Source organism: Sorex fumeus, unplaced genomic scaffold (assembly GCF_029834395.1).
Source record: "Sorex fumeus unplaced genomic scaffold, SorFum_2.1 ptg000055l, whole genome shotgun sequence".
Lineage (NCBI taxonomy): Eukaryota > Metazoa > Chordata > Mammalia > Eulipotyphla > Soricidae > Sorex > Sorex fumeus.
The window spans coordinates 3,788,086-3,815,270 of record NW_026606112.1 but is presented as its reverse complement, the minus strand read 5'-3'; the positions used below and the strand labels follow the sequence as shown (position 1 = coordinate 3,815,270).

Sequence of the window (27,185 nt, the reverse complement as noted above, 5' to 3'; positions counted from 1 at the left end):
AATACGCAGTTTCTAATGCAGAATGTTTTATTTATATATTTGATGTCTGGACAGGCATCTGCCCTCATCATTATATGTATCTGCTTTCTAACTGAACTGCCAAATTCGGAGAGGATGAGGCTTCCATCTGTTTCACTAGGTCAGTATACTCAGCACAGCAAAAGCATCCAATGGGCATATTTCATTAACAACAAACACAGAACCAATAAGTCAGTAAGAGACTTTAAAAAAAAAGAAAAAGAAAACAGATGGAAATATATATAAAACCTGTTATTTTAGACTTATGCTATATGTGATTTCTAAAGTCTGCTTTTAAGACTATACATGAGATGATATTGGTATTTTAGTAAAAGGAAAGGAAAACTGGCAATAAGGAAAGATAATAAAAATGCAAAATTAAAGTGACAAATGCTTTTAGCTCCGAGACTGAAAAAACAATTATATAGATGGGGGAATGAAACACGGACAAGGAAAGAGGCCATATTCCTGATTTTATTTTCATATTTTTTTTAAAAAGTTTGTAATCATAGTTGGGTTGACTGAAAATACACAGACATGACTTTTTTTAGCTAAAAGTCAACTTCATAACTCATAAAAACAAAAGAAGCAAAGGAACATTAACCAAACCGTATTTGTAAGATTTTGCAGCATAAAGCATAAGAAAAACATTTCAAGCACATGAGAAAAAGAAAAATAAAGTACAAATAAGCATCCTTCTTCAGAGACAGGAATCTCTATGACCAAGAAACTTTCAGAAAGTGAACGGGGTGATGGCCACTTTTCAGCATAACAATTTCATGGTTTAAAAATACCAATTCCATGACGAGTAAACTGACGATCAAAGAGAAGCCGAGGAGTTCTTTTCCTTAAAACTTCACAACATGATACTAAAGTGCTGCCTATAGACATTTTATAAAGTAAAAAATATTTGTAGGTTCGTTTTTATTTTATAAAAATCAACACCGTTAAAACCAACATGATTATTTGCCACTTGTCCAATCACTGAGGTAACAATATTATAAAAAAAATACGTAAAAAATATTCTAGATCCATAATATCAGATAAGCTAATTCCCATATAGCTAGTACAAACTTGATTAAAAAAATAGTTTTGTTTCCCTAAAAACCCTTGTTTCATTGATCTGTAGCATCAGAGAGATATTTACTATCCTGAAGTACCGAAAAGCAACAAATTAAAACGCCAATTCTAGACTCTAGGTTTCTTATTTGGTGGATCTTGAAGACTGAACTTTGGAATTTCACCGGATGCAGCGTAGGGAATTCTCTTAGAAGACACCTTCTTGCCAATTGTTTCAATCTGAAGGGGGGGGGGGGAAGACATTAGAGAGAAAACTACTAATACATCAAAGTCGACAGTGTAGTGCAACCAGAAGGAGAAATTCCATGGTCTTGCTTTGTTTTATTTCTGTTGTTTTGTTTGTTTGCTTGCTTTGGCGGCCACATCCGGCATGCTCAGGGGTTATTCCTGGCTCTGAACTCAGGAATTACTCCTGGTGGGCTGGGAGACCACATGAGATGCTGGCGATGAACCCAGGTCAGTCATGTGCAAGGCAAACGCCCTCCCCATGGTACTATCACTCCGGCCCACTCTTGCTCTGTTTGGGTTTTGAGGCCACATTTGGTAGTGTGCAGAGGCTGCTCCTGGCGAGGTCAGAGGACCATGCAGTACCAGTTTTTGATCTGGGCCCTTTTGCCTGCAGACTATGTGCTAAGCCTACTGAGCCATCCTCTGGCCCTGCCACTTTACTTTTTTCCTGTTCATAGCTAGAAGCCTCCACTCTTACCTTTCCCAGCACCTGGGCCTGCCCCAGTGGAGAATCACAGGCTGCTATTCCTTTCTAGCACTAATGAACACATCAAGCAGATTCTAGTAAGTTCACATTTTCTTTGTTTGTTTTTGGACCATACCTGAAGATGCTCAGGAGTAACTCCTGGCTTGGGGCTCAAGGATCACGCCTGATGGGCTCGGGGGACCATATGGGGTGCCAGGGATCCCTGGTCGGGCACATGCAAGGCAAATGCCCTACCCATTATACTATTGCTCCAGCCTCTCACATTCTCTTTATGTGGCTTGTGCCCAATTTCCTTCTGCTGGAAACTTGTGCACACTGAAACAGTAGAGCTTCCTGGCTTCAGAGCCTGAAAGGGCCCTCCTGGAATCCTGCTGGCCAACTGTTCTGCTACCTATACTCTCTTCCCACCTCACTGGTAACTGCTGTTAGTATAGCCAACACAAAAGGTTGTGCAAGTGTCTGGCATACAAGTCAGCCTGCAATAAGTGGTGGCCAATAATTTCTGGTTGTGCACTCAGGGATCACTCCTGATGGGCTACACACGGTGTCACATGCGGTTGCTGAGTGCAAAAACACTGAGGTTCTCAAAGTCAAAGGTGTGAAAAGAGCAAATGAGCAAACAAACAAGCCAGGCCAGGCCAGGCTCGGCAATACCTGGAAGCCGATGGTCTGAAGTTCATTGTGGAGCCCGTCCAGGACACGGCGCCCATCAAAGATAAAGGCTGGCTTCAGCATTTTCTTATGAATTCGCTCATAATCCAGATCCTGGTGTCAAAGGACCAAGGGGACAATCAGAACACCGACCTACCTGTCTCCTTGCCACCCCCTTCTCCTACTTCCTTGCTGCCCTCCTGGAAGGAGTCCATGTCATTTCCGCCAGCTCACCTTAAACATGTCCCACTCCGTGCAAATAACGACCGCGTGGGCACCATCACATGCCTCGTAGGGATCTTTGGAAATGGTCACGAGTCTGGATACTGAAACAGCAACAAAAAGTCAGTGTTTGCGTTTTATGTCTCTGGACCCGAGGATTTCAGGAGGGGTTGCGGGTCTCAGGGAAGGGGGATGAGTCTGGCTGAAGTGTGAGCAGGGGTGATGGTGGAGGGCCTGGAGCACCCCAAGCCGCTCTGAAAGTTTTCATTTAGAACCTCCCAGGATTTCGCTCCTTTAGGGGCCAACACCTGATGGTGCTGGGGGCTGCTCCTGGCAGTGACTGAGGGGGCGGGGGGGTTGGTCCTGGCAGTGGTGGGGATAGAACCTGGGGCTCCTCCATGTAAAGCGGGAGCTCCAGCCCCCTGAGTTCTCCACTGGTCCACCTGCACTGCAGAAGATGTGAAAATTACTGGATTGCCCCCACCCCCACCCCCGTGGAACTCTTCAAAGTTGATGAGCCAAAGCCCCCAGGTTTAATTTTAGAGAAATGAAGTGGGTAAGTGGGGCCGCCATTGCTATAATGGCAGAAACAGAATAACTAAAGGTTTCTAGAGGGCAAATGTTGTGGCCTGTATTCAGAGTGATTCATGAGAACGGGAGCCTGACCTTGATCATCGGCGGAAACTCCCGGATGAGAAAGATCCACAACGATTTGTTCCCTTGGTACTTTCGGATCATAGATATGGAGGTGTGCGCCTTCATCCATCAAATACTTGCTGATGTATATACTAGAAGATTCTCTGAAAAAGAAATTTATATTGCCAACTTTTAAAATGTGTAATTCCATACACTATGTACTGGACTTAGTAAACATGTTAAGATTCTATTATTTTTGTTATTGGGCTGTTTTTTGTTTTGGTTTGGTTTCAGGGGCCACACCTGGCAGTGTTTTGGGCATATTCCTGACTCTGCACACAGGCATCACTCCTGGTGGTATTTGGGAAACCACATGGAGTGCCGGGGGTTGAACCCAGGTCAGTCCACATGCAAGGCAAGCTCCCTACTACTATACTATCCCTCTAACCCAGATGCTATTCCTTAAGATGCTCATTTTATTTTTATCTTCCCACGATGTAAACAGAAGTCTTTCACAGACACACTGACTAGTCAAGACTCAGGAGAAGATGAGGCGTTCACACTCTGAAGGGACTGAAATACTGATGAATTTGATTATCTTATTTGGAGACTTCTCAGTAACATTCAGGGCACCGTGGAGCACAAGGAAAGCTCTAATCCAGCAGTGCAAGGCCACTTCACAGTATACAGAATGGAACCCAGGCATCCATAAGTCCATCACCTGGTGGGGCCCTGGGAGCCACCTCCCCTGCTCCTGGGTCTGAAATAGCTACAGAACCAATACCTTGTATCACCAGTGTCCTTTTTGAATGCAAACCCCAAAATGGCAATCTTCTTATCCGTGACGGTATTGAACAGGCTGTCGATGATCCGGGAAGCAAATCTCCTTCTCTGGTAGTCATTCATATCTATGACCTAGAATTACATGTACAACTTAGTACAGTGACTCAGGAGGGGCAGTCACAGAGTGTGACAGTGAGGACTCATAGGTCAATACAAGCCTCATGAATCAAAGACAGCCAATCTCCTTAGAGTTAAAAATAAAAGTTACCCAACACTGTCTTTATTTATTCTGGTTTGGGGGTCACACCTGGCAACTGCTCAGGGATCACTTCTGGCAGGACTTGGAAGACGACGCGGGGTGTTGGGGATCAAACGTGGGTCAGTTGTGTGTAAGGCAAGCACCCTACCCACTGAACTATCTCTCTGATCCATGGTTATCTTTTGGTTTGGGGGGACCACACCCAATGGTGCTCAGGGCTTACCCCTGGCTCTGTGCTCAGGAATCACTCCTGGTAGGCTCAAGGGACCACATGTGGGCTGGGGCTTGAACCTGCATCTAGCCTATCTGCTATATTATTACTCTGGCCTGGTTTTATTTTACCAAAGAGAGACAAATCATACTTATTTCGGGAATTGGGGAGGCAGTTCAAAGAGCTGGAGCACATGCCTGGCAGGCAAAGGTCTCCAGTTTGATCTTAACACCACAAGGTTTCCTGGAAGGCCGCAGGGTGTAACTCTCTTTCCCGCCCCCCCCCCAAAAAAAAATTGATATTTGGTTTACTCTGGGAACAATTTTCACTTGGTACTCTTCATAGGAATACACAATGTTGGGAATCAAACTTGGGGGCTCTAAAAGTAGGACATGCGCTTCAGCCCTCTGAAATCTCCCCAGATCCAGAGAAATATTGGTTGAGCAAAACCCCCATCACAGTTAAGAATCCAAAAGATAAACCCGGGCTGAAGAGATAGTATAGTGAGTATGACCTCGCATGCAGCTGATCCGGGTTTAGTCCCAGCATCTCAGATGGTCCCCTGAGCACCACCAAGAGTGATTCCTAAGCTCAGAGCCCTGAGCATCACTGGGTGTGGCAAAAAAAAAAAAAGATAAACTAACACTAAAGTTGGAAAAAGGGAAAAAAAATTAATAACGTCAATGTTAAATTAAAATCAATTGAATTAGTAATTGTTGAGTTCCTGAAATAAATACAGATGTTTTGTTTCTTTGGGGAGGTCTCCCCACCATGCTGGGAACCCCAGGACAACTCCCAAGGATGCTTAGTTTGGCAGGGGGAGCTGAAAGTTGGGTACCCAAGCCAGGTGATGCTGAGGGTCACCCTGGCAATCCCCAGCTAGGTTAACAGGCCATAGAGAACTGGAGATAAAACTCAGGACCTCATACATGAGCTTTCAGCCCTGTGACCTATATCCCTGCCCTTCCTAGAATGAATAAATCCTATGAGACACTTCACAGACCCAGGGTGACATGTTTCAGTGAAAAGTGAACCATAATATTGAAACATTTAATATCAGAAACAATGAGACACTTCACAAATCCAGGGTGACATGTTTCAATGAAAAGTGAACCAGAATATTGAAACATTTAATACCAGAAACAACTATACCATGAAAAACTTGGTAAATCGTGGGGTTATAATTAAAAAAAAATATTTTTTGAATGTGAATTTCTGAACAGAAACAAAAAAGAGAAGAGAATCAGAAGTTGTTGACTTATGAAGATGACTACCTGCTGCCAGTAGCGAGCTACTTCGGGCAAATTCAGAGCCTCGCAGAGATAAACCAAATTCAGAACATCTTTCTGAAAGCAGCTCCCACCAAACCCTGAAGTGGAGGGGAAAAAAAGACACCATTTGTAGTTAAGAATCACAAAGCTGAATCATGTGACAAATCTCTTCATCATAAATCAGAGAAAATTTCTTTCCATTTCTTTTTTTTTTTGTCTGTTTTGGGGTCACACTGGGCTGTGTCAGGAGTTACCTTTGACTCTAGGCTCAGGGATCACTCCTGGTGGGCCCCAGAGACCATAAGGGATGTTGGGTATCATATCCAGGTCTGTTGCATGCAAGACAAATGCCCTGCCCCCTGGACTTCTTTCTGGCCCCAGCTATTAACTTTCATTTTGATTTGTTTTGGAGCATCGCCTGACAATGATCAAGGATTACTCCTGACTCTGCATTCAGGAATTACTTCTGGAGGTACTCAGGGGACCAGATAGGATGCTGGGGATCAAACCCTGGTTGGCAAGTGCAGGCACTCTACCTTGCTGTACTATGGCCCCAGGCCTTCCAGCTATTAAACTTCCATGGGCCAGATATGCTCAATCTTTTCACCTTTGTGTGCCACTCAGTGTCTAGAGAGCCACTGAGCTGAAACAGTCATAGCTGGGTAACCAACCGGGAAAGACTGTTCCCATCAAACTCTACAAAAGCAAGTGGCATGACCAGGTTTGGCCCGAGGGTTAGGGTGATCCCCAACTTGTCCTGCAGTGCAGCGTGCGGTGGGCCTGAAGCTGAAACACCTCAACCTGATCTGGTTGCAAACATTGCTCTCTCATCCTTGGTCTTCTCCATCACGGAAATGCCAGCACCAGCACTACCGAGTTCAATACAAGAGAAGCAAAATGTGCTCACTCAGAACTTGTGTAGTGCATGACTTCAACCAAGAGTAACTATTTCTGTTTGTGTTGCTAAAGATGAAATTCATCACTTCTCAGTCTTTTGGCTAAGATCAAGTGTAGAGATGGGATTTAAGGCCTCACACTTGTTTGTTTGGGGACCACACCAGGTGCTGCTTAAGGCATATTCCTGGCTCTGTGCTCAGGGGTCACTCCTGGTGGTGCTTGGGGGACCATATGGGATGCTGGGGATAGAACCCAGATCAGCTGCATGCAAGACAAATGCCCTACCCCCTGTGCTATCATTCTGGCCCCAGCCTCATATAATTGAAGCATGCATTATATCTGAGCCACATCCCTGACCCAGATATTGTGATTAAATGCCTCCTAGAAGAAACCATCAAGAAAGAAAAGTGCAGGGGGCTGGAGCAATAGCACAGCAGGTAGGGTGTTTGCCTTTCATGCAGCCGACCCAGGTTTGATTCCCAGCATCCCATATGGTCCCCCAAGCACCACCAGGAGTCATTCCTGAGTGCAGAGCCAGGAGTAACCCCTGAGCATCGGCTGGGTGTGATCCAAAAAGCAAAAAACAAAAAAGAAAGAAAGAAAAGTGCAGAAAATCAGTGTTGGGAAATGGTGAGAGGTCCCAGTATTGGGAAATAGTGTATGCAGGTGTAATCAGGGCTGTGTAGGGCCCAATCTGCATAAGACTGTTTACCCTTATATTAACTTCATTAACTTACACCCATAAATACTGTCAATTCTTATTACACCTGGCAGATACTTTCTAGAAGGTTGTTAAAGACAATGAATTAACAAATCATTAATAATCCTGACAGGGCTTCACTCCGGGGCAAAGTCCAGGATTAGGTATCTGGGAATTTCTTCTCGCAGTTGTATACAAGGCACACTGTTTTAAGGGCACTGAGGTGAGCAAAACTAGAAACCAACGAAAGGAACCTGGTTTATGTACAGAAATTTCTTATTTACCAACACTGGCTTTCAGAAACTTATTTCCGATTCTCTGGTCCATCCCGATGGCAGTCGCCACCTCTTCCACATCAGCTCCTGTGGCTTCGCAGAGGGCACTGATGGAGTTGATGCTGCTGATTCTCTGGGCCAGAAAAGCATTGGCGGCCTTAGGAGAGAAAGGAAAACGTGATGAGTTGAAAGGGGCAAGTTTATGTATATGGATCCTGTTTCATTAAGTAGATGCGAATTATGAAGGGAGATACAAAAGCTTCTGGCAGGTCCCAGCTGAAGATGACAGAGAATATGTGTGAGAATTTGTTGGAGAATAAAAATGATTAGGAAAGGGGCTGGAGCGATAGCACAGCAGCAGACCCGGGTTGGACCCCCGACATCCCATATGGTCCCTCCACCACCATCAGGAGTAATTCCTGAGTGCAGAGCCAGGAGTAACCCCTGACCATGGCTGGGTGTGACCCAAAAAGGAAAGAAAAAAAAAAGATGATTAGGAAAGTAGGAAAGGGAAGGGAAAATAATCTAAAATTTACTATTTTTGTTTTAGCCTTTTTGGGGGTGGGGGATGTAGAAGGTGGGTGAGCCTAAACCCAGCTGTGCTCAGGGGTTATGCCTGCCTCTGTGCTCAGGGATCACTCCTGGTGCTCAGGGCAGAACCGGATCAGTCACATGCAAGGCAGCAAGTACCTTACCCCCTGTACTCATCCCAGCCTATCTTTTTTTTTTATTTGCAATACCAGGGATTGAACATGCCAGGTCTCACACATACAAGGCATGTGCTTTACCACAGACTCACACTCCCAGGCTTAGAAATCACTATTTTAATGTACTGTCCATTTTTATTAAAATCTTAAGATTTTCCAGAACATTTCATTCCTTGATATTTGATTCCCTTATAACAATTATCTCATAATGCATAAAGAATATTATTATTTGTTTTTCTTGTGGGGGTTTTTGGGCCAAACCCAGGATACTGTGCTCAGGGCTTACTCCTGGTTCTGTACTCGGGGATCACCTGTGGCAGGGCTAGAGGACCATATGTAGTAGTGTGGATCAAACTCAGATTAACTGTATGTAAATGCCCTCTGTACTATCTCCCTGGCCCAAGAACATTATCTTTAATCAGTTTTTACGAAGGAGACTTAGGGGGCCGTGCGCAGAGGGTTGTGGGTCTAGCAGAGCTTGGGGCACCGTCTGATGCCAGTGCTTGAACCCAGGCAGGCCTCCTGCATGCAAAGCATGTGCTCGAGTGGCTGAGCTATCTCTCCAAGCCCCTTTATTAATTTAATTTAATTTTTTTATATAGGAGTACTGCTATTTATTCAGTCACTGATTAGCTGATTGAATTGGGCATGAACTCCACCCTTTTATTAATTTTAATAAAGAGCCTCTGTAGCGCATCAGGTTTAAGGAAGAGAAGTCTTCCTTCGCCTGAATGAAGAGTCGATGCTCTGTACCCACCAGCTTGGAGAGTTCAGAAGACCACGTGTTGGTGGTGAGGATCTTCTCCCTGGGCACCCAGTGCTCGTACACGGCGCACAGGGCCTGCACTGCCCGCTGGCCCTCCGGCGTCTCATCTCCTCCGATCAGCACTCGGTCTGGGTTCTTCAGGTCCTTGATGGCAGTGCCTTCAGCCAGAAACTCGGGGTTGGACAGCACCTGGAACCCCAGCACAAAGGTGACTCGACTGAGAGCTCCTCACGGACCACCTGAAGGTATTTCCTAAGCACCTCATGGCTCATTCTCCATTCAGGGGCGATGATCTTACTGGACAGGACCCCAGCCCCTGGAATGCAAGTGTCCTCCTCCAGGACCCCAATTTCCTTTATTTTGGGCTTTTCTTCTTCCTCCAAAAAACCCCAGTTTCTCCATGAAATCAGGATTCACCCACCATGAGACCCTTTTTTTTTGGGGGGGGGGGGGGTCACACCCAGTATTGCACAGGGGTTACTACTCCTGGCTCATGCACTCAGGAATTACTCCTGGCGGTGCTCAGGGGACCATATGGGATACTGGGCATCAAATCTGGGTCAGCCACGTGCAAGACAAACGCCCTACCTGCTGTGCTATAGTTCCAGCCCCACACCATGAGACTCTTACTTAGAAGAAGAACCAGATTCCTGCGCAGCCTTTTTGGCAATACCTGTAAATTCAAGTTAGGTTTTGTGTTTGCGTCAAATATTCGCCGGATGCTTTCCGCCGCCCTCACGGGAACTGTGCTCTTCTCAGTCACAATTTTGTAGCCGTGGGAGTTTTGCACGATGCGTCTCGCACAGGCCTCAATGTATTTCAGATCCGCCGCGCGGCCTTTCCCCATGCCATAGGTCTTGGTAGGAGTGTTTACCTGGAGGTTCGTGCAAAGGAACAGAGAGTTCATAAATCTCAAGGTATGCGCCAGATCGGGGCCAAAGATCCTACAGTGGGTAAGGCATGCGGTCTTGCCTGTGGCTGACCAAGTTTTGATCCCCAAAGGGTCTTTCATTCCTGGCCAGGAGCTGATCTCTGAGTGCAGATCCAGGAGTAAATTCTGAGCACCAGGCATGTGTCACTGCCCACCACCCCTGTCCCCCAAGAAATCAAGCAAACAAAAGATATGCCCCAGATTGTCCATTTCAACTAGCCATGAGGGAAGTCAGCTGCCTCAGTATCAAATTTAACAGATTTAATCCTTTGCTAGTCACATGAAAAAAATACACATACAGGAGAAGCTTGAAATATCTCGAGAATGTTTCTGTCAAGACATGACTATCTACATGTTGGGTCACAGGGCAGGAGGGTACCAGGCTAGGACCTGGAGCCAGAGAGGAGAAAGAGGGTTTTTGTCTCAGAGGAGTTCACAGTCAGAAATAAAATGTATGTTTTCACTCTTTCCTCTCATTATTTTTGTTTCATTTCTGTTTGGGGGCCATACCCAGTGGTGCCCAGGGCTCACTCCTGGCTCTATTCTCCAGATCCATCCTGGTGGACTTAGGGTACCATATGGGGTGCTGGGTATTAAACCAGGCTTAGCTGCGTGCAAGGCAAGCACCCTACCTGCTGTACTAATCTTTTCGGCCCCAAACATGTGGGCTTTCTACTGGAAGTGGTCTGCAAAGTACAAAATGCTAACATGAGAACACTTCTGAGCAAGCAGTCAATTATACCAATCTGCTTCTCTTGCAAACATATAACCAATGGGAAAAGAAAGAAGGAGATTAAGTCAGATTAAGCCTAAATTTGAAGATTTAAAAATCTGAAGCATGAAAAACAGCAGGGAGGGGCCAGTGCTATAATTTACAGCTGGGAGGATGTTTGTTGCCTTGAATCTAGCTGACCTGGGTTCGATCCCCAGCATCCCATATGATCCCCTGAGCACTGTGAGGAGTAATTTCTGAGTGCAGAGCCAGGACTAACCGCTGAGCATTGTCAGGTGTGAACCAAAAAGCCAACAAAAAGAAAAAAGAAAAGAAAAAGGAAAACAGGAGGGAGAAGTGGTTTATGAGCTATGAGCAAGGAAGCACTCAAGAAAAGACTTGAACACGGCAGTTAGGGTGCAACAGAGTTCAGAAGGACAAAAGCAGCTAAAAGGGTGAGGCTGGCATGCTGATAAAGGACTGAATTTAGCAAAATGCTTGGAAGACAATGTTAATTGAAAAGAGTACGGGCTGGAGTGATAGTACAGCCCGTAGGGCGTTTGCCTTGCACGTGACCAACCTGGGTTCGATTCCCAGCATCCCATTTGGTCCTCTGAGCACCGCCAGGAGTAATTCCTGAGTGCATGAGCCAGGAGTCACCTCCTATGCATTGCCGGTTGTGACCCCCCCCGCCCCCCCAAAAAAAAGAATTTGTAAAAGACTATTTAGTTACACATTGATAAATTACTCTAACAGGGCTGGAGAAAGAGCCCAGCACCTTTGATCACAAGTTTTGCATGCTGTAGGCACAGGATCGATTTCCCAGCACTGCATGGGTCCAAGTAACACTAGGAGTGATCACTAGTGCAAAGCTAACGTCCTACCTGCTCTGCTGCTGCTCTGGCCCTCTCCTGTATTGTGGAGGTCACTCCTGGTGGAACTTGGAAGGACCATGTGTGCTGGGAGTGAACTAAAACATCCTGCATGTAAAGTAAGTGTGCAAATGGATTTTCTCTTCTTTTTGGTTTTCAGAACCACAACCGGCTATGCTTGGGGCTCACTCCTGGTGAAATTTGGGGGACCATATGCAGCAGACAGGGATTAAATCTGGGTCTGACATGTGCAAGGCAAGCGCCTGACCTGCTGCACTGTCTGGCCTGGAAACTGACTGTTTTCTTTGACCTCATCTCTATCAAAAGGAAGTAATAGAACATACATGAGACAGATGTTACTCTTCCACCAGCACTGCCCCATGGGCCTGGCACACTGTGAATTCATCTGTGCAGTGGCCTGTGTGACATATCTGGCTGGCACTAGACAGAGTTTGGACACAGTTACTGACCACCAATATTCAACTGTACAACTTTAAGCCAAGCAATACAGCTATTTGATAGCAACAGCTTTACAAGTTTGCTTCTTTGGGGGGGGGGGCTACACCCAGCAGCGCGCAGGGGCTACTCCTGGCTCTGTGCTTGGGAGTTGTTCCAAGCAGTACCCAGGGAATCATATAGGGTGTCAGGGATTGAACATGAGCCTCCCACGTGATAAGCATGTGTGCAGCTTTTTGAGTTTTCTCCAGCTCTCAAAGGCTTTACTATTAAAATACTGAAGTCAGAGCAATAGTACAGCAGGCAGGCGCTTGCCTTGCCTGCAGTTGACCTGGGTTTGATCCCCTTCAATCTCTGCAACTCCATATAGTACCCCATGCTTGCAAGGAGTGCTTCCTGAGTGTAGAGCCAGAAGTAATCTCTGAGTATCACCGGGTATGACCCAAAAACAACAACAAAAATGCAGTGAAGGAACGAATGTCATGCAAGACAGAGAGCACTGGGCTTGATCCCCAGCATGGGAACATAGCACAGCCAGGTGAGATACAGTGGCACCCATGTACCGCCCTATGTGTCCCCCACAACAATAAAAAGAAAGAAAAAAAACCAATGAAACTCTCAAATAGACAAGAATATATTAGAAGTCACACAGGAAGTTACTTACAGAAATAAATACCAGATCCGCTTCTTTAATGGCATCATCAATATTGGTAGAAAAAAAGAGATTTTTCCCTCTGCAGGATTCTACTACTTCTTTCAGTCCTGGCTAAGAGAAAAAAAAAGGAGCTGTATATACAGTTTATCAGTCACTTACTCAGTGGTATAAAATTCTATTTAAGGGAAAGGGCAGATTGTAACCAAAAGGCCTAGACTCATGTACCAAAGAAAAAAATCATGGTTTGTATATCAAAGAGCAAAGTACACATTATGTAATGTTACTAAATAAAGTCACTTTGAACCCAACATAGGGGATGCAGTCACTCATTTCATGCTGTGTCATTACTTACCATGGGTCTGGCTGATAACGTGTTCAATGAGCACCCATATATTTATTGAACAGTTCAAGGTCTTCTGTGATTTTGAACAAACATTTGATTTTTGCATCATCATTATAAACAGAATTTTACTCCCAAGAATTCAGGCCAATGAAATAGTCAGTGAAATAATATTTACTCTGTCCATACATATTAAATTTTTTTCTAACAGCTTATGTAAAAAGCACTTGTGTCATAAATTTGTTACTTTGTCCTATGATGGAACAGAATTTAGATATTTGTAAGAATCTTAGAGGGGCTAGAAGCAGAGTACAGTGGATCTCTCTACCCCATATGATCATCTGACACTCTCCTGGAACATTTTCGGTACACAGAACCAAGAGTAAGCCCTGAGCACCATGAACAGCAAAAAGAAACACAAATAGCTTAATAGCTATAAGCATATTTTAGTTTCCTACTTGTAGATGCTCTCAATTCATAAAAAATTGAAATTCTAATTAAATTAGTGATACTAAATACTTAATATGAAAAACACTACTAAGGTTTGCCTGGTATAGGCACAATAACGAAAAATATAATAGACATAAGAATAAAACTATTAATATTCATTTTTACGTTTTACAGATTATAACTTTTTTTTACCACTTTGATTTCTGGGTCACACCTGGCAGTGGTCAGGGATCACTCCCGGTGGGCTCAGAGACTCTATGGGGTACTAGGAATGGAACCCAGGTTGGCTATTTCTAATGCAAGTTCCTTTAGTCTGCATTATCTCTCTGGCCAGAGAATATCACTTTTCTTTTTTGAGAATACCCTTTCTTATTTATTATATCTATTTACTTATTTTTGTTTTGAGGGCCACAATGGTGCTCAGGTACTATACCTAGCTCTATGGGAACTCTATGATCTCCAAAGGATCATCTTGGACATGCTTTGGGACCATATGTTGTGCCAGGGATTGAACTAGAGTAAGCTGCATGCAAAGCAGCAACTTGTCCCTGTACTATCTCTTCAGCCCCCAGAATACCACTTTTAATTAAACTATTAAACTATGGCAACTATAAAAGGAAATAAAATTAGAAAAGAGAGAAGAAAACCTCACTGCACTGAGAAAACAATTTATTATTACTATTATTACTATTTTAATATATTGATTTCCAGTTATTTTCCCTAGGGATAGATGATTTAATTATAATGTCCTGAACATTCTGTGTGTAGGTTGGTTTTTGTTATTTTCATTTAATTTCTTCTCCATTTCTCTCACAGAATTTTATTTATTTATTTATTTCGCTTTTTGGGTCACACCCGGCAACGCACAGGGGTTACTGCTGGCTCAGCACTCAGGAGTTACTCCTGGCGGTGCTCAGGGGACCATATGGGATTGCTGGGAATCGAACCCAGGTCAGCCACGTGTAAGGCAAATGCCTACCCGCTGTACTATCTCTCCAGCCCCAGAATTTTATATTAATGGTAAATGTGCCATGAAAACAGGGGCTGGACCAAAAGTAGAGCAACAACAGGTAGGATGCTTGCCGTGCACAAGGCTGACCTGGATTTGATCCCCAGCATCTCATAAGGTCCCCCACAGCCAACAGGAGTGATTCTTTTTTTTTTTAATTTTTTTATTAGTGAAACACCATGAGGTACAGTTATAGACTTACAAATTTTTGTGCTTGGGTTTCAGTTATACAATGATTCTTAAGAGCAGAGTCAGAAGTAAACCTTGAATATGCTGGGTATGTTCCCCCCCCACCACCACCAACTAAAGAAAATTATTGTCATGAAAACAGAAAGAACACAAAGAGAACAAAGCAGAATTGAAGATTTACCTCATAAATAGGAAGTGTCGAAGAATTCCATGCATTGATTCTTGATTCGTTGACGTCCACAACAGTCACCCTGATTTCAGGGCACATGTGAGCAATGACACTGCAGGTAGGTCCCCCGACATAGCCCGCCCCGATGCAACAGATCTTCTTGATTTGAAACATGATGGTACTGGAAGGCAAAGAGTAGACCATTCTTTTTGTGGACACAGAACATCTGCCAAACTCACATTTACATAAACTTTCGAGGTGACTGGTTAAGCAGAAAGGCCTGCGTTTGTACTCATTTTCCCTGGCAATACCTGATACATGAAGCACAGGGGCTGGAACAGCGGGGAGGGCATTCAACCCAAGTCTGATCACCAGCATCCCTGAGCATTGTCAGGGGTAATTTCTGAAAGCAGAGCCAAGAGAAACCCCTGCACCTGTGGGTGTGTCTGCCACTCCCCACAAAAAAGAACTGTGAACACAGTGACTGAAACACAACATTCCAACTGGATGACCCAGCCTGTTCTTGGCCACACTACCATGAAAATATGGAATGAATTGTAGGAAACGATCTTGCAGAAGAACCACTACAGTTTATAACGACATCGACATTGTATTTAGGAAGACAAAATACACAACAAAACCTTACCCATGCCTCTAATACATGAGGGGAACTCTGATTGCTCAGGGAAAGTTCACGCACTGGAGCAGCAAATGTTTAAACAACACCTGTTCAAAGATCAGCCTTGCCACAGATTGAACCTAACAAGGCAGCTACTAAGATTAGTTCCACAGTCCAAAACTGATTTCTGAGACTACACTCCCACACGATTTGGCTTCAGCTATTTATTTTTAAGTAGGTGACCATGACTTATTTTTAATTTGGGGGCCACTCCCACAATGCTCAGGGGATACTTCTGACACGGTATTCCAGGAACCATGTGGTGCTGGGGATGGAGCCCAGGGATCCCGCCTGGAAAACACACGATGGCACAAGTTGTATGCGCCATCTCCCCCTGGAACCTTGACAATGATTTCAAACCCTATTTCAATTAACCAGGGGTCATGAGATACTTAAAGCAATTTCTGTCCTTACCAATACTGTCACACAGAGTTTTTAGTCATTCGGTGATGGATTCACAAATGAAAATTACAAGAGACTGGTCTATACCAGTGCTTCCCAAACTTTTTTCTGATCATGACCCCTTCTGACTATGTACTAAAACGCAGACAAGGGACACACACACACACACACACACACACACACACACACACACACACACACACAGAGCTGTCCTACTCGTTGGTCTCCCAGTTTTGTGCCATGGTCCTCAATATCTGTGACTTTTTAGGCGAGGATAGTTTGTTCCACACCAGGCAGTGTCAGGGATTACTCCTGGTGTGGTTCAGGAGTCCATATAAGTTGTCAGGAATTGAATCTGGGTCAGCCTCATGCAAGGCAAGCACCCTCCTGGTATACTGTTTCTCCAGCCCCAATTGATGTGATTTTCACGTACAACCCTGGTATGGAATATCCCGGTCCTGAGAGCATATGGCCCCTGGTTGTTAAATACTGATCTCTACACAGAAATGTTAATTAACTGTTAAATTTTGATCAGGTTCTAAAAATTTTTAGTCCTTGCAAGACTTCAAGTATGACCTAATCTAACCTATTCATGGATTTCATTTTCTTTTCTTTTTTCCTTTTTTTTGGGGGGTGGGGGGTGGTCAGGCCTGGGATTGGGTCACACCCAGCGATGCTCAGGAGTGACCCCTGGCTCTGCACCCAGGAATTACTCCTGGTGGTGCTCACAAATGGGATGCTGGGGATTGGGTTCAGGTTGGCTGCTTGCAAGGCAAGTGCCCTACTTTGCTGTACTACAAATCACTCCAGCCCCCTTTTTTTCTTTTCTTTTTAATTGGTTTTGAGTCAACAGTCACCAGTGCTTGGGCCATATGTGGTTCCGGAAATCAAACCTAGGTTGGCCACATACAAGGCAAGCACCCTACCTGCTGTACTATCTCTCCAGTTCCCATTCATGAATTTCAAAGAGAAGAAAAATGGTAATCAGAGAGTTTAAAAATTGTTTAGCTTATTCCTGTAAGGATCAGAGACTATATTCAAAGACTGATCTAATTACAATGCCTGGCAAGAATATAATATCCCTATTATGAAAAAAGATATAGCAAGGCACGTAATTAAGTTGATACCATTTTCTTTGGTCTGAAAGTGCTTATCAAACAATGGTGTTCTAATCTTCACTGGTTTTCTGGGTAGAATGTCCTATTGGAAAAAATAATAGTCTGAACAAATTACATACATCTTTTTCTTTATTAATAAATGACTATTCTGGCTTATAAATCAATCTTTGGAACAAGGAGATGACTTAACAGACTGGAGCACATGCCTGACAGGTACAGGACCTAGGGTTCCATTCTCAGCACCCCCAAGCACCACCAAGTATAGTCTGTACCCCGTAATCTTTTTAAGGCTGTGATTAGCAGACACCAATTCTACAATGCTGGTAGGGGTTTTGTTTTCTTCTTGACTTCAGGCTGGCACCTGGTGTACTACCTGAACATGGCTCCAGGAGAACTGTAAGACCAGGTAGCTCCCTAGCTTCCTGGGAGCTTTTCCCCAGGCCCTCTGATGGTTTAACTAAGAAAAGAGGCAATCTGAACAAAATAGTAAAAAAGAACAGAATCTGTAATCTACTGATTCCATGAAATAAAACAACAGAGTTGGAGCAATAGTCCAGTGGGCTTACCATGGATGTGGCCAACCCAGGTTCAACTTCCAGCACCCCATATGGTCCCCCAAGCCCACAAGGAGTGATCCCTGAGTGTAGAGTTAGGAGTAAGCCCTGAACATCGGCAGCTGTGGGCCAAAAAGCAAGTTAGGAAGGGAGGAAGGGAGGAAAAGGAAAGGAAAAGGAAGAAAGAAGAGGAAGGAAGGAAGGAAGGAAGGAAGGGAGAAAAAAGAGACAAAAAGAGGAAGGAGAGAAAGAAAAAGGAAAGAAGAGACGAAGGAAAGAAAGAAAGAAGGAAGGAAAGGGAAAAGGAAGGAGGGACGAAAACAATAGTCTTAGCAATATACAAGGAAGACTTTTTAATTCACCTTGATATTGAATAGGTAATGTATTCAGGTAGTTCAAAAAGTGAATCTGAAATGGGCACTGGTGGAGGGATGGGTATTTGATCATTGTATAATTGAAACCCAAGCACAAAAATGTGTAAGTCTGCAACTGTACCTCATGATGTCTCACTATTAAAAAAAAAAAGAAAATTATAACTCAATATGATCTTAATGTTAAAAAAAAAGTGAATCTGGGGGCCAAAGAGTCGTTCAGTGGGTAGGACACTTGCCTCGAATGACACAGTTGACCCAGGTTCCATCCCTGCACATTTGGTCCCCAATCACCACTTGGAGCGATCCCTGAGCACAGAGCCATAAAAAAGCCCTGAGGATCTTCAGGTGTGGCCCCCAAACAAAACAAATCAAAACCAGGTAATCTGTGTAGCAAGGCGTCCACTTGCACGGAGACATGGTTCAGTGATAAAGCACAAGCGCTGCCTGCATGAGACCTGGGCTCAACCCTGGCACCATAAAGAAGCAAGATGAACACTAAGAACTCTCACTAACCCCAAAAGATCTATTTTGCTAACCCCTTTTTCACATCTGTAAGCAGCAACTTTTGTTTATCCTTCCAACTTTTAAAAATATAGTACAAGCAAAAATAGGCATGTATTGTAGTAATTCCCTTTGATCTGTAACAGGCAAGGCTACTCACCAATAAACTAATGAGAAGCTTAAATCCCTTTTTTCAAAATTCGAGGCAAAATACTATATACAATTGGAAGAGCTTTTCATACTTGAGGTCCTAGGTACAATCCAGTATACCTGCACAGCCCAGCCCCTGGCTGGCTGTGACCCCAGAGGTTCTGAGTGCATCTAGGGTGGTCCTAGGTCTCCCAGCATCATCTGAAGTGGCCTACTCTCTCCTCCTGCAGGGTGTGGTCCCCATGAATTTCAACTTTAAAGAGTCATCTAAGGGGCCAGAACAGTACACCAGGTATCAGCCTTATAAGTGGCTGATCTAGGATCGATCCCAAGCACCCCAGAGTTGTGATCCCTGAGCACAAAGTCAGGAGGAGGTCACACAGCTAGATATCACACAGCTAGATATGGCCCAAAACCAAAACAATAACACCAAAAACAAATAAGGTATGCCAGGGATCAAACCTGGGTCGGGTACTTGCAAGGCAAGCATCCTACCCACTGTACTGTAGCTCCAGTCCCTCATTCTTTCCTCTTATTTTGGTTCATACCCAGTTGTGCTCAGAGCTTACTCATGGCTCTACACTCCTGGTGGGCTGGGGGATCATTTGGGATGCCGAGGATCAAAACTGGGTCTGCTACATGCAAGGTGAGCACCCTACCTGCTGTACTCTCTCCGTCCCCTCACTCTCTTCTTTAGGGAAAACTTCAGCAAGAATTTCAAGAGTCACTTCTCTTTTTATTGCACTGTAGCAATGTTGTCCCGTTGTTCATCGATTTGCTTGAATGGGCACCAGTAATGTCTCCATTGTGAGACTTGTTACTGTTTTTGGCATATTGAATATGCCACGGGGAGCTTGCCAGGCTCTGCTCTTTTTATTATATTTTTTTAGTAATAGTTTTGTGGGCGCCTGGGGGGAGCACACTGAGCAGTGCCCCAGACTTCTCCTGGCTCTGTGTTCAGAGATGATTCCCACCACTACTCTAGGGCAGGATTCCCAGTAGCTAGGCCAATGGGGAGGTTAGGGCTGACGGTTACCAACCTGGCACATCTACATCATTTCCAAAAAGTATATGATCACAAGATGCCTGAGCTGGGATAAACGTTTAATCTGTGAGAAAGAGAGTGCTACTGTTCTAACTAAACAAATCTACCGGACACTACAAGGAGATTAGAGCATGCTTGGGAATTACAGGATTTTATGTTGGAGAAAGGAAGACAGTAATGGGAAAAGAAATGAGATCCTTCTGGGGTTTTTGTTTGCTTTATTTTGGGGGCCACATCCGGGAATGCTCAGGTGTTACTCCTGGCTCTGCACTCAGAGTTACTCCTGGTGGTGCTCAGGGATTGAATCCCTTTGGATTACATGCAAGACAAGAGCCTTACCTTCCGTGATATCTCTCCAGCCCCAGGAGATCCAATAGTGGGGGTTGCTGGGTCAGTTACCTTAACCTAGAAGCTGGGGACCAACAACACATCTCAGTGGACAGTAAGCCCTTTCACGCCCAGAAGCCCCCTGAAGAAATAGGCACCACTACTGTTCTCTGTTTCTTAGAGCACTGGAAAGAATTCAAAGACTCCTGTGTACATGAGCTCAATGGACAGTTACTTCTCTGTTTATCCCTGAATAGCTCTCTCCCAGGAATCTCTCACTTCTTTAATTTTTGGTATGGGGCCTCATACACTAAAAAGCAGGAGGCACATCCCAGGAGGCCAACTCCCTTCACAGGGATTTCAAATCCCCCTGAATTTCTTTCTTATGTAGGGAGATTTTCTCTGTTTAAGTCCTCAAGCAAACATGACCTTCCAAAGCACCCTGAGAAAAGACGAACCCGTTTGACACGAGATGGGCTGATTGCAAGGAGCAGAGGTCAGTCACGCATATCAGGCCGGGCCATATACATTAAGATGTACTTAGGCTTTCATCCTCCAAAGGGCTTCCAGGCTGGGATTTCTCTTTAATTTAAAGGAGACCCTGGAGCGATAGGGCTGCAAGAGGATAGGGCGCTTGCCTTGCACGCGGAGAACCCTGGTTCGATCCCTGGCACCTCATCTGGTCCCGGAGCACCGCTAGGCGTAATTCTTGGGCGCAGAGTCAGGAGTAACCCCTGAGCACCGCCTGTTGTGGGGCCCCCATTTAAAAATTTTTTTCTTTTAATTAAAATAAAGGAGCGCAATGAGAAGTAGAGCTCCCTAAATGAGCAGGGTCCAAACAAAAGATTGCAAGCACCATGGGGTCCCTAAGCGCAGGCTCCCTCCCTTCGATGGGGGGCGTTCAAGCTTTCGGAAGGGCCAGGGAAATCTAGCATTGGTTCCAAGCCCGAAAGCGGGAGGCCGGCGTTTTGGGGGGTTGAGGGGTGGGGAGTGGGGGGCGGCGGCAGGCGGGAAGCAGCAGAGAGAAGCTGCCGGGTCTTGCAGAAGCAGCTCGAGTGATCCCATGCCCAAGGGCAGCAGAAGCAAGAGGCGATTCCGGCTCAGAGTCCGAAAAGCAGCGGCGCTGGGGTGGGGGTGAGGGGGTCGCGGGCTGGCAAAGCTGGGCGCGGAACTCGGGCGGCCCCCGAGCATCCCGACGCGGCTTACCCGCTGCCCGGCGGCCGCCCCGGCTGCTGCTCGCTCCGGGCTCCACTGGACGCCGCTCACACGGCACACGCCTCCCGCAGGCTGCAGAGCGCCGCACCCCGAGTCCCGGGACCGAGCCCGTAGATAAAGGTTCCTGCCCGAAAAGGGGCAGGCTTCATCCCCTCCAGGACTCTGCCCCCCGCCGCATCCCGGTCCCCACCTCCCGCCTCTCTAGGCCCGGGGCCCGCCCCCATTTCCTGGGGCTGGGGGCGGGGCCGGCCGGGCGGCGGGTGGCCACGCCCCTCGGGCGAGAGGGAGCCAATCCGGTCGCGCCAGCTCAGCGGCCCCGCCCCGGCGGCGAGCGGCGCCGGGGCGGGGCTCGCGTGCGCGCCGGGGCCGGTCGCGCCCCCGTGGGGGTAGCTTGCCCCGGCGGCCAGGGCTCTGACTCGAGCCTCCCCGACTTCCCTCCTTGGGTCTCGTCCCGGGTGACGTGCGCTTTAGGTCAGCGAGGCCCTCGGGGACCGGAAGGTCCCGGCCCGCTTTCCGGTGTCGAGGCTGAGTCCACGCCCTCCGCGCGCGGCCCGCCGCTTAGTCAGCGCCCCCCACCCGGGCGGCCGGGAAGCACGGAGCTGAGTGTGCGGGCGCGACTGGGGAGCCCCAGGGAGACCAAGGGAGCCCACGCCCTCCAGGCCTGGTCACTCTGCCAGCGCTCATCGGCGTCTGGAAGGCGGGTGCAAGCCCTTCCCAGCGGCCTGGGCCAGGGGGTGGGGGTGGGGGGGGTTGGAAGGACTGCAGCCCCCCGACCGGCCCGCTCTGTGCAAGTCTCATCCCTAACCTCCAAAGAGAAGAAGGGGGAACCTGCATTGCAAGCCATAATGCCCAAAAGTAGAGCGAGAGAGTGTGTGGGGAATATTGTCTGCCATGGAGGCAAGGGGAGGGTGGGAAAGGGGGGCTTTACCGAGGATATTGGTGGTGGGGGATGTGCAGTGGTGGAGGGATGGGTGTTTGATCATTGTGATTGTAACTCAAACATGAAAGCTTGTAACTGTTTCTCACGGTGATTCAATAAAATTTTAAAAAAGAAAAGGTGGGGGGGGAAGCACAGTCGTGACTTTGTATCTCTTACTAAATTAAGACTTCTATCAGGTGACATCATTGGTACTTGAAGTCAAAGCTGAAGAGAGAGGCTGGGGCTCCCAAGTGCAGAGCCTGTGCACAGTCTGTTGAGCAAACTCTCCAGCCTTCGAAGCTGATTTTTAAACACATCACAGGAAGGTGGTTGGTAATTTCTAAAGGCACACTAACATATCATTTAGATGACCTTTTATCGATAGGCTCCTAACAGTCGTTGGATTTTGTCGATGAAACTCTTTGCTGCGGATAGTACCCAGTGTGTGAGTTTGTAGGAGTGGAGTTTTGCAGTGCTGGGAATCGAACTTGGGGCTCAAGCATGCTAGCTATGTGCTCTTGTAGATGTTTTCTTTTCTGTGCGGTTAAGTCCGTTGGTTCAACTAAGATGTAATGCCTTACTGTGTGTTACACTTTACTAGAGACCAGAGATGCAAAATAAGATTAAAATTGTTTGGCCATATCCAGTGGTTCTCAGGGTTTAGTCCTGGCTCTGCACTCAGGGAATCACTCCTGGTGGGGCTCATGAACCGTATGTGGTACTGGGGAACCAAACCACTCAGTCATATGCAAAGTAAGCACCCTACCATTCCATTCCCTACCATTCCCTAGTACCAAAGAAAAAAGTTTTGGTCATAAACAGTATTGTAAATAAGAGTCTCAATAAAGATTTTTAAAAATCTTGATGGGAAACTGATATTCTCTTTCATATTTTTATCTTTAGAGGTTAAAAATTGGGGGTGGAATGCCAGAAATCCGTGCAGGGCCTCATACACAAGAGCTGTAACACTGGCCTACATCTCCAGTCCACTGATCCTTAGTGTTTTTCATGTGCCCGGCACTGAGCTATAAGTGCAGTTGTTCATTGCTAGAAATTGTTTCAGTGGAAATTCACAGGAAGTGTTAGAGCCATAGTTCCGATATAGTTTAAGGTTTTGGAGAGGCAATGCCTGGGAGAGAAGATGGCAAAGGCCTTAAAGCATTTTTAGTTTTTTGGTTTTGGGGGGCTGTGCCTCTCAGTGCTCAGGACTCATTCTAGGACTCTCAGGGAGGCTTGAGGGACCATCTGTGGTGCCGGGTATTGAACCCGGGTGAGAAGCATGCAAGGCCAGTGCTCTACGCACTCCCCAGCCCAGTGACAGATTGAACACTGGCCTCCTACACATAAAGCATTCACTAAGTCCTTTGATCTCTCTGTCCCATGATCATAATGTCCCCTACCTCTAGGTACCTCCTGTCTCCCAAACATCTCCCATTGCACTTTTTTTCTTTTGTGATTCTAGGAGTAGAACTCGGGGCCTCACACACACAGTGCTCTCCCACTGAGCCACATCCCTGGTCCTCCCACCTCACTTTCAACAAACAATCTTCCTGGGAGATTTTTTTCAGTCACACCCTGCAGAATTCGGGAGTTATGCCCATGGTGGAGCTGTTGGGGGTGCAGGTGGCCCCTGGATATAAACACTAAAATGTTTAAAGAATGCACGCTATTTTGTTAGGAGAGGGGGAAATGGAAGATTTAGTTCCCCACAGCAAAGATCACATTGTTAACTCTAGGTTTAAAAAGAAATCTAAGCTTGGGGCTGGAGCAATAGCACAGCAAGTAGGGCGTTTGCCTTGCACGTGGCCTACGGGGGTTCGATTCCCAGCATCCCATATGGTCCCCTGAGCACCGCCAGGAGCAATTCCTGAGTGCATGAACCAGGAGTAACTCCTGTGCATCGCGGGGGTGTGACCCAAAAAAGCACCAAAAAAAAAAAAAAAAGCTTGTAAACACTAAGACAATGGTGGAAGGGGAAGTGCCTGCCATAGAGGCAGGCTAGGGGGCTGGAGGGCAACTGGGAACATTGGTGGAGGGAAGTGGAAACTAGTGAGGGTTTGATATTGGAACATTATATGCCTGAAACTCAATCATTAATAACTTTGTCATTCATGATGTTTCAATTTTTTTTTTTTGCGCTTTTTGGGTCACACGTGGTGATGCACAGAGGTTACTCCTGGCTCTGCACTCAGGAATTACCCCTGGCAGTGCTCAGGGGACCATACGGGATGCTGGGAATTGAACCCGGGTAGGCCGTGTGCAAGGTAAACACCCTACCCGCTGTGCTATTGCTCCAGCCCCATGATGGTTCAATTTTTAAAGGAAAAAAATTACAATCTGAGCATGAGAACTATCCATGGTTGGTGTTAATAGAACATTTCGAGGGGTGGGGCTGATGACCTGACTCTATAAACTGGGATTTTGCAGAAAAACCATCAGATGAAATTGCAGGAGGCAAAATTCTCACTTTTATTGCAATTTCCATTGCTAGGGAAACTAGCAATGCTGAGCCAGTTCATGGAAAAATGCCACAATTTCCAATAGGGATTCAGAGATTCAAACAAACATGGCTAATTTTAGATGAAATCATTATTTCCTGGAAATTACGTATTTCACAAATTCTTTTTTATTGGAGGGTGAGTAGGAGGGGACATACTAACCAGTACTCAAGGGGATCAGATGGTCATACTGGAGTGGCTGGATGACTCAATGCTTAGGTTCCAAATGTGGTGGTGCTAGGGATCCCACCATGATCATATCTAGTGGTGCTCAGAGGATAATGTACCACCTGGGATTCTGTGTGCCAAGCATGCACCCCAGCCCTTTGTGCCCCCACCATATACTTCCAACTTTGCTATTATATTTTTGTCATCATACTTAGGACATCTATCATGTTCTATCACTGAGCTACATACATCCTTGCCTCAAATTTGTTCTTTTATTTTATTTTTAAAATTTTATTTATTGCTTTTTGGGTAGATCAATGCACAGGGGTTACTCCTGGCTCATGCACTCAGAAATTAGTCCTGGCGGTGCTCAGGGGATCATATGGGATGCTGGGAATCAAACCTGGGTCGGCCGCATGCAAGGCAAACTCCCTATCCACTGTGCAACCACTCCAGCCCCAAATTTGTTCTTTTAAAGGAATATTAAAATATCTCACTGACCCTAATAAACACATCAGAGTAATTTCATTGCTTTTACATGCAAATAAGTATAACATGTCATCTTGTTATCTGGATGCCGTCCAGGTCACAGAACAAAAGCAAGTTTCACTCATGGCTTCTTTTTGATAAGGTTATGTCTGATAAAGTAACATGATTGCTATTATTTCCTCTCTTGGAAAAATATAAAGTAATAAAAAAAAAAAGAAACTGCTTTAGATCTTTCTAGGGAGTCTCAATATCCCTCCTTCTGAGACTTCTGAATACTGGTCCCATAAACTAATTATATCAAAACATTCTTTTAATGATGAAGTTATTTTATCTTTTTTCTTTACCATACTGGGGATCAAACCCAAGGCTTAAAACATGCAAGGTAAGTGCTCTACCATTAAGTCCCACCCTGGCCTACAACAGATTTTGTTTAGTTAGAAGCATCTCTAGTTAAGAGTAACACTGTATGGGGCTGGAGCAATAGCACAGCGGGTAGGGCGTTTGCCTTGCACGCAGCTGCAAGGTTCAATTCCCAGTATCCCATAGGTCCCCCGAGCACCACCAAGAGCAATTCCTGAGTACATGAATCAGGAGTAACTCCTGTGCATCACCGGGTGTGACCCAAAAAGAAAAAAAAAAGAGTAGCACTGTAGGGGCTGGAGCGATAGCACAGCGGGTAGGGAATTTGCCTTTCACATGGCTGACCCAGATTCGATTCCCAGCATCCCATATGGTCGCCCAAGCACCGCCAGGAATAATGCCTGAGTGAAGAGCCAGGAGTAGCCAGGACTAACCCCTGTGCATAGCCGGGTATGACCCAAAAAGAAAAAAAAAAAAAAAGAGTAACACTGTAGCACTATCGTCCCGAAAAAAAAATCACTATTACTGTAGCACTGACATCCTGTTTTTCATTGATCATTGATTTCCTTGAGCAGGCTCCAGTAATGTCTCCTTCGTCCTAGCCCTGAGATTTTAGCAAGTGCCACATTCGAGGCTCTTTCAGGGTCAGGGGAATGAGACCCATCATTGTTACTGGGTGTGGGCATATCAAATATGCCATGGGGAGTTTGCCAGACTCTGCCATGTAGGCAGGATACTCTCGGTAGCCTGCCAGGTACTCCAAGAGCAAGAACTAGATAATAAGATGTTGCATGGCCGCATTTGCGGCTGGGAGCTGGGTTTTATAGTCTCTGGGTCTTGGCTGTTGATGGGACAACACAGCACTGGGGTCAGTTGGTGGGTATAATGCCTACGTACTGGAAGATGGGGGATCTGGGTGGAGGAGGCCCAGTCCCGATCCGAGCAGGCTTGGAGATCTCAGCCCCAGCTCCCACATGCCTGGGTTCCTCTACTGGTTCCTTCATGCGTGAGGCTCATCCGAACGTGTGGAGAGTGGTCTTAAGCATGGCTGTGGCTGGTTCCGGAGGTCTTCAGCTGCTGGGACTCTGCTTGGGGCGGGGAGGAAAACTCAATCCTCAACTCAACAACAACAAAAAAATAGTCTCCAAATAACAAACTTTAGGGGCTGGAGAAACAGTACAGTGGTTAGGGCACTTGCCTTGCACACAGCCAACCCTGGTTTGATCCTTGGCATCCCATATGGTCCCCCAAGCACCGCCAGGAGTAATTCTGAGTGCAGAGCCAGGAGTAGCTCTGAGCATCGCTTGGTGTGCCCCAAAACAACAACAAAACTTAGTAAAGGACATTAATGTTTTACTGAGCCCCAAAATGCTTGCTTCTCTTCCCACAAAAGCCAAACAAAAAACAATGGG

General features: G+C 45.9%; 1 protein-coding gene across 3 annotated transcripts; it reads right to left on the bottom strand.

Moving 5' to 3' along the window:
- Positions 1–472: 472 nt before the first annotated feature.
- On the bottom strand, positions 473–21,534 carry UGDH (UDP-glucose 6-dehydrogenase). 3 transcript variants are annotated; one of them, XM_056125532.1, is made up of 13 exons: positions 21,331–21,534; positions 20,137–20,209; positions 14,987–15,155; positions 12,827–12,928; positions 9,865–10,065; positions 9,183–9,380; positions 7,728–7,875; positions 5,850–5,944; positions 4,107–4,237; positions 3,353–3,486; positions 2,699–2,790; positions 2,468–2,578; positions 473–1,317 (listed from the first exon to the last, which is right to left on the bottom strand). In XM_056125532.1, exons 3-13 carry the CDS (start codon positions 15,146–15,148, stop codon positions 1,207–1,209), a joined length of 1,485 nt encoding a protein of 494 aa, XP_055981507.1. In that variant the 5' UTR covers positions 15,149–15,155; positions 20,137–20,209; positions 21,331–21,534; the 3' UTR covers positions 473–1,206. The 3 variants fall into 3 exon arrangements, with proteins under 3 accessions (XP_055981507.1, XP_055981508.1, XP_055981509.1); XM_056125533.1 differs by lacking the exon at positions 20,137–20,209; XM_056125534.1 differs by lacking the exons at positions 20,137–20,209; positions 21,331–21,534 and having other exon boundaries at positions 12,827–12,924; positions 14,987–15,115.
- Between the last annotated feature and the right edge of the window lie 5,651 nt (positions 21,535–27,185).

Excerpts from the sequence above, each read along its gene's own strand:
- UGDH (XM_056125532.1), bottom strand. The coding sequence starts at position 15,148 with ATGTTTCAAATCAAGAAGATCTGTTGCATCGGGGCGGGCTATGTCGGG. Across the intron at positions 10,066-12,826 it reads CGGATCTGGTATTTATTTCT|GTAAACACTCCTACCAAGAC; the intron begins GTAAGTAACTTC and ends ACGAACCTCCAG. Across the intron at positions 3,487-4,106 it reads AAGGACACTGGTGATACAAG|AGAATCTTCTAGTATATACA; the intron begins GTATTGGTTCTG and ends TTTCTTTTTCAG.